Here is a 7,100-nt window from a genome sequence, read left to right as displayed (position 1 = left end):
TTTGAAAGGAATGATAAGATCGATTAACCTTTCATGGATCGCAGTGGTTTTGCCCCTAGCTCGTTTTTTTTTTGAGGTAGCCCCTAGCTCGTTTTAAATAGTATTAATACTCTCATTAGTCGTAGTGTGTAGTTATAGTGCACTTGAGATGGTTCCAAGCTCCCTATTCAAGTCATCATGTAGTTACTAATTAAGTAATTATTAGACTGATTCTGTTTCAGCTGGATATCACAATTTAACAACCACTTGTCTTATATATAAACACGGTTTCAATTAATGAATGAATTGAACCTGTCCAAAAACTTCAACCAATGTTAATAATAATACGGATTTCTTTTAAATCTAATCTTGAAAAATAATAAAGCAAAAGTAAAGTAGAGATTGGCCCAAATTGGAAATAATTATTCATATCGATGATTGAGAAAGTGACCCCTTAGAAAACCTTGTGATCCCTGGTTTGCTGTCACTAGTTGTGTGTTATCATTGTTAACCAAGTTGTGCTATCATTGTTAACCAAGTTGATTAGGAAAGCTGATTAAGAAAGGAAAGTATATAGCTGCTACAAAAGATGGAATCTCTAATCTAACCCATTTGTTTCTATCCAGACTAGGAAAACACACAGCTTCACCTTAACTAGCAATCTATATGCACTGTGAGCACTTTCATCCACTTTGTCAAAACCCTAGTGGGAGAGGATCACCTATTATTTTTATTTTATTTTTTGATGACAAGAGGATCACCTATTTAATGTTTTATCTCATTCCCATTTGAGTAATATGAAACTGCATCTTATTATTAAAACAATGACAAGCTAACTGCTCTACTTTTTTTAATTCTTCTTCCATTTTGTGAGGGTATAATTCCATCCTTTGCTGGATTCTCATTTGTATGGAAAAGGGGTTGTTGGACCACAGTGTTTCGATTCAATGAATGGTGATTAACAAATCAATACCTTTTATAAACTTGGTAAATGAAAGTTTACCAACCATAATTGGTAATCCATTGGAAAAGATCACCCAACTTTGTAAAATGACTAAATTTGAATGGAAAATAAACTACCAACCTTTTTTTTTTTAGAAGAATAAACTACCAACCATTGGACACAACATGTTACAAAGTTTTGACACAATGCATGAATCTTATAGTTAACTATTTTCCATTATGAATAGAAAAATCTCCAAGCTCTACTACAGTCTAACAGCAAGGGCTAAATTATAATTAAACAAACACTTAAGCATAAACAGTTGGTCAAATTAGTGCATTTTTTCTTGGTGGATTTGTCCCCAATTCTTAAAAAAGATGTTGTAGAATGCATCAAATAAGGGGCTGTAGAGTAAAAAATGTTACCTACAAATTGTTCCAATTTTTGACAGGCTTACTTACATTTTTAAAATATATTAAAGTACGTTGAATATATATTCATACTCTAATTTATGCATATGTAAATCATATTTATCGATTGTAATCGTTTAATTTTTATTTTATTTTATTTTATTTTTTATTTTAAATAAAAAAAGATTATTAAAGGATTTTACTCTAATCCCATGGTGACTTGAACCCATGACCTGGTTCTTAGGTAGTGGGTGCTCTAACCACTGAGCTAACACCACTTTGATTGTAATTGTTTAATAAGTTCTCTGTATATAAGGAGAAATATCCAGATGCCGTAACTATTTTTAATAGAATTTTTGCTTATATTCATATACCAACTTTTTATTGTTTAAAGTATTTATTTAGAATATGTAGAATGTTGTAAATTTTCTGTTTCGACGGTCACATAGTCAAACCTAGCGTAAATTGCGTTAGGTATGTTTTTACATAAAGGAAGAAAAACATGAATGCCATACACTGAATTTTATATAAATTTCGTTCACATTTATACCCTAACTTTTAATTGTTTATGCAAAATCATGAATATTGTCTATTTTGTCTGTCAAACCGTTAAACGCGGTGTTAACGGCCTTAGATATGTAATCCATATAAAAAATAAAAATTTGAATGTAATGTACTGGATTTGGTACAAATTTCATTCACGTTCATATACTATCTTTTAATCTTTTCAAAACATTTGTTCATAAAATGCAAAATTATTTATCTGTTTTGTTGGTCAAACCGTGAAATGCGTTAATCACATCAGATTTATTTTTCACATAATAGGGGAAAAAATCTAGATGCCATATGCTTGATTTTGGTAGAAATTCCGTTCACATTCATATATTGATTTTGATCTTTTAAAACGTTTATTCAGAATATGTTGAATCTTGTATATTGTCCCGTTCTTTGGTCAAATCGTCAAAAGTAATGCTAATTGTTTTGACATTTCTATATTGGATCGCTTGGGCCGATGTTAGAGGTATATTCGGTTTGAAATATTACATCGAGGCTCACGTCAGATTGATCTTATAAACTACATTACCCGACAGTTAAAATTGACAATTTTGTATGATCACGATTAATGCTAAGTAACTGTATGAAAAATTAACTACCAAACACTTCGAGTCATGTTTGATATCTCGTTAATGTAATAAATGAATCGACGATTTGCATGAATATGTATATAGTAAGTGCGAAATTACATACCAAAATTTTGGGTTCTATTTTATGTTTAATCCTAAAATAAACAGATAAAAAAGATTTCCTAGTTTATTAAAAAAAAAAAAAAGATTTCCTAGTTTCCGGTTTGGTTGTATTTGGGGCCAAGGGAGGAGGTTATAGTTGGGAAGACCGGTTTTGGGGAAGAATGCATTGCATTTGATTTGCATGTAGGGAGATGTATGTGAGAGCGACACCTTAGTATTTCTTTTCCCCATATAAAGCTTTTGCCATCGACACTCACCCCATCATCCCATTCAACCTCTTTCATTCCTCTCCTCCATTTTTTCTCCTCCATCTTTTTTTCCCTACGCGTTAGGGTTGTTTCTTAAATGCTCTGCACCCTCTTCACTCTAATCTCAGCGCTTTACATCTTCAGCTGTCTTGTCTTTTGCCTTCAAGAACAGTTTGGACTCTCCTCGATTGTTACAAAGCTGCACTCATGCCTACCCTGGTTAATTACAGTGGTGCGTTTCTGGGTTCTGCTTTTCATTTTGTGCTATTGTTCTGGCTTTGTTAATTCAGTTTTGTTGATCTTGATCTAGTTTTGGGAGGTTGATGTTCATGTTTTGGTCTTTTGTTGTCATTTCATGTTGATCTATATGTCTGTAGCCTTTGATTTCTTGGTGTTCTGTTGGTTGAAGAATGCTTAGATTCAATGTCTGGTTTTGATATTAAATACATATGTTGTTGAAGATCATAATCTGCAATATGCATTTATGCCTTCGGTTTCTATATTAGCAATTTGATCCCTGGATGGGAGCTGTTTGAATTGTTTTGTTAAAAAGCCTATGCCTTTGTGTAGATTTATGGAGATTAGATCGCTGAGAAATTTAAAGCAATGATCTTTAGGGAAAAAAATCCAATAGGATTGGATAACAATGATACATTGATGCATTGAATGATAAAAGTATAACCTTTAGATCTAATTCGTGGTGAATAGTTAAGCTGTTTTAATGTTGATCGGGGACTAAAATCCCTTAATTGCATGTTATGATTTGACTAGTTTTGAGCAAAGCTCTGGATAATCTTTGCTGAATTTTCCGGTTCTTTTCTTTGGGTGTTTTCAGGTGACGATGATTTCTACTCTGGGGGCTCTTTCTACTCAAATCCCATGGATTTGGGTTGCCTGTTGTCACTTGGCTCCAATGCAGATTTGTATTACCCTTCTAGCAAGCGGGCTCGCATCAGTTCCAAATTTGACTTTGCAGGGAGCAATTTTGAGCAAGAGAAGAAAGCTTCCATTGAAGTTCTTCCTGAGGAATGCCTCTTTGAGATCTTCAGGCGCCTACATGGTGGCAAAGAGAAGAGCGCATGTGCCTCTGTCTCCAAGAAGTGGCTTATGCTCCTAAGCAGCATCCGCCCATCTGAGAAGGAGATCCCCAAATCAGATGACACTGAACTGACCACAGGCGATGAAGATCAAGAACTGGAAGCTGATGGTTTCCTTACAAGATCTTTGGAAGGGAAGAAAGCAACAGATGTCAGACTTGCTGCTATTGCTGTTGGAACCAGTAGCCGTGGGGGACTGGGGAAGTTGTCAATTCGAGGTAGCGATTCAATTCGTGGAGTTACCAACCTTGGCCTGTCAGCAGTTGCTCGGGGATGCCCTTCTCTCAAGGCTCTTTCTTTGTGGAATGTCTCTTCTGTTGGTGATGAAGGTTTGATTGAGATAGCTAAAGGCTGCCCTTTGCTGGAGAAGCTTGATCTTTGCCAGTGCCCTTCAATTGCCAGCAAAGGTTTGATTGCAATTGCAGAGAACTGCCCAAATTTGACTGCTTTGAGTTTTGAGTCATGTCCCAAGATTGGAAACGAGGGCTTGCAAGCTATTGGAAAGTCATGCTCCAAGCTGCAGTCCATATCTATCAGGGACTGTATTCTTGTTGGGGATCATGGAGTATCTAGTTTGTTATCGTCAGCGTCTTCTGTTCTGACAAAGGTAAAGCTTCAGGCTTTGAATATCACAGATTTCTCGCTTGCAGTAATTGGGCATTATGGCAAGGCTGTTACCAATTTAGTTCTCACTGGTCTCCAGAATGTCAGTGAGAAAGGCTTTTGGGTCATGGGTAATGCTCAAGCTCTGCAGAGTCTGATCTCATTGACAATCACTTCCTGCCGAGGAACTACAGATGTCAGTCTTGAAGCCATCGGCAAGGGCTGCACAAATTTGAAGCAAATGTGCCTTCGCAAGTGCTGCTTTGTATCCGACAATGGATTGCTTGCTTTTTCCAAAGCCGCAGGATCACTTGAGAGCCTGCAACTGGAGGAGTGTAACAGGGTTACCCAATCAGGGATTATTGCTGCCCTGTCGAACTGTGGAGCAAAGCTGAGGTCTCTTACCCTAGTAAAGTGCATGGGAATCAGGGATATTTTTGTAGGAGTACCTATGTTCTCTCCTTGCACATCTCTTCGATCGTTGTCCATTAGAAACTGCCCTGGTTTTGGTAGTGCTAGCCTGGCTGTGGTGGGAACGCTGTGCCCTCAGCTTCGCAACATAGACCTGAGTGGTCTTTATGGAATGACTGATGCTGGGATTCTCTCACTTCTAGAGAGCTTGGAGGATGGACTTGTCAAAGTGAATCTTAGTGGCTGCTTGAATTTGACAGATGAAGTAGTTGTGGCCATGGCTAGGCTACACAGGGAAACCCTGGAGGTTCTGAATCTCGATGGGTGCAGGAAGATCACTGATGCAAGCTTGGCAGCAATCGCAGCCAACTGCTTGTTTCTTCGTGAGCTAGATGTAACAAAGAGTGGAATCACGGATTCTGGCCTTGCTGTCCTCTCCTGTGCTGAGCAGATCAGTTTACAAGTGCTCTCCATATCTGGTTGTTCTAAAGTATCAAACAAGAGTCTCTCTTCCCTGAAAAGATTGGGCAAGACCCTGTTGGGATTGAATCTCCAACACTGTACTGCAATTAGCAACAAATCAGTTGAGCTGCTTATAGAGAGCTTATGGAGATGCGATATCCTTGCCTAATCAGGAACAGAACAACTCGCCAATTTGCTGAAGCAGAGTAGTGCATATGCAGTTGGTGTCCAGAACTCCAAGAACTCTAGTTTGGCTCATCATAAAGTAGATCTAAAAGCTCATACAGTCAGTTCGCACAGGTAGCAACGTTCAGCATGCAACATTTTTGGCCCATTCGTGGTGGCGCTGCTGGTATTTAGGGTTCAGTGGCTTGGTTGTTTTCAGGGGACTTTGGCAACTTTCATCATCCACTTTTTGCCAGGCTTCATGGTAAAGCCTGTTTTTTAGCCTCTCATTCAACGTGAGGCCTGCCTCTTCCATGCCCATGGTTCCCTGAAATACAGTCACCAAGCTCTGATTTAAGGTTTCCACTTGCGTACCGGGTCCTCCTTTTGTCTTGCTGGATCATCTGCTTTACCTGGTGTTTTTAAGCTCTGTCCTGCATTCCTCGAGGGATGTCTGATTAAGCTTTCTTTTTATTTTCAGTCTTATGGAAGTCTGTTGTCTGAGATTAGTGTTCTTTCTTTTCATTGAGGGTCTTGCCCATGTTTATGGAACTTTGTTTTCCTTCCATGGAGCATCTAGTGTGGTTGCTTTGTGCTTTTTGTAAGTTAGGGTTCCTCTTACTTTTTGCCTTTGGTGTGGTGGCAAGTGATTTCGGTTATTCTGCCATGACAATCTTGTTTAGGGTTGTTCTTTTTCCCACCAAATGTCCTAGTTATGCAGGTTTCTCCTTTCTTTATGAATTGTACTCTGCAATTACCAGTAATGAAATCAGTCATTTTGCTCAATGTGGTTTGCTTTCTCTCATACATGAAATTCATAATTGGACATTGCTGATTAAATCTGTTTTATGTACTACCACAAGCTTAGAAGAGTTACATTGCCGGAAAAAGTTCTGGCGATGCGCATCATTAGACCTTGATGGTTTTGCTGGTGATGATATTGAATTATTGATACAGACACCGATGGGGGAAGTGGAATTTCATAGTGGAAAGCTTAGAAAAACAACTGTAATTACTATAAAAACTAAAATCTGAAGTGAAAATTCTTTGGGGTAGAGAAGATGAGATGGCAGGGCCAAAGGTGTTGGTTTAGGCAGATAGCAAGTAGGGTTTGGAAGAGATGCTGAAATAATGGTGAAAGCAACTAAATGCAGAAGTGAGAAGGCAATGAGATGAAACTCAAACCTGTATCAAAGAGTAGGCATATGTTATTTACAGAGAGGACATGGGCGGTGGTAGAGGGGTGGGAGAAATGTCAGGATGATGCAACTGTTGCTGCCAAGTGAAAGCCAGCAGTAACAGTGGGCCTTTGAATTTGATTGATAATGGAAATGAATAAAGAAAATGCAGAACCATCTCTTCTGAATCCTGTGAGAGATGCGTATATGGCTAAGCTACTGTTGATTATGTTATATCAATGATATGACCATTTGTCCTATGTATAACAGTATCCCTACCCTATATCTCTATGAAAGGTGACAAATGTCCACTATGCAAAAGCTAAGGTCCTAAGACTCCTAGACTACAAGGGGGAC

At 38.1% G+C, this 7,100-nt stretch overlaps 1 protein-coding gene across 1 annotated transcript; it reads left to right on the top strand.

Moving 5' to 3' along the window:
• Positions 1-2,817: 2,817 nt before the first annotated feature.
• LOC112186700 (EIN3-binding F-box protein 1) lies at positions 2,818-6,351 on the top strand. The gene is made up of 2 exons (XM_024325201.2): positions 2,818-3,059; positions 3,663-6,351. Exons 1-2 carry the CDS (start codon positions 3,035-3,037, stop codon positions 5,567-5,569), a joined length of 1,932 nt encoding a protein of 643 aa, XP_024180969.1. The 5' UTR covers positions 2,818-3,034; the 3' UTR covers positions 5,570-6,351.
• Positions 6,352-7,100: the final 749 nt, after the last annotated feature.

The sequence above is a fragment of the Rosa chinensis genome, chromosome 2 (assembly GCF_002994745.2).
Source record: "Rosa chinensis cultivar Old Blush chromosome 2, RchiOBHm-V2, whole genome shotgun sequence".
Classification (NCBI taxonomy): domain Eukaryota; kingdom Viridiplantae; phylum Streptophyta; class Magnoliopsida; order Rosales; family Rosaceae; genus Rosa; species Rosa chinensis.
The sequence above is the reverse complement of the archived record's forward strand: the minus strand, read 5'-3'. Positions and strand labels throughout refer to the sequence as shown.

What these genes read in the sequence shown, in the direction of transcription:
- LOC112186700 (XM_024325201.2), top strand. Translation starts at nt 3,035, where the DNA reads ATGCCTACCCTGGTTAATTACAGTG. An exon ending in TACCCTGGTTAATTACAGTG is followed by an intron (nt 3,060 to 3,662) that starts GTGCGTTTCTGG and finishes GGGTGTTTTCAG; the next exon opens with GTGACGATGATTTCTACTCT.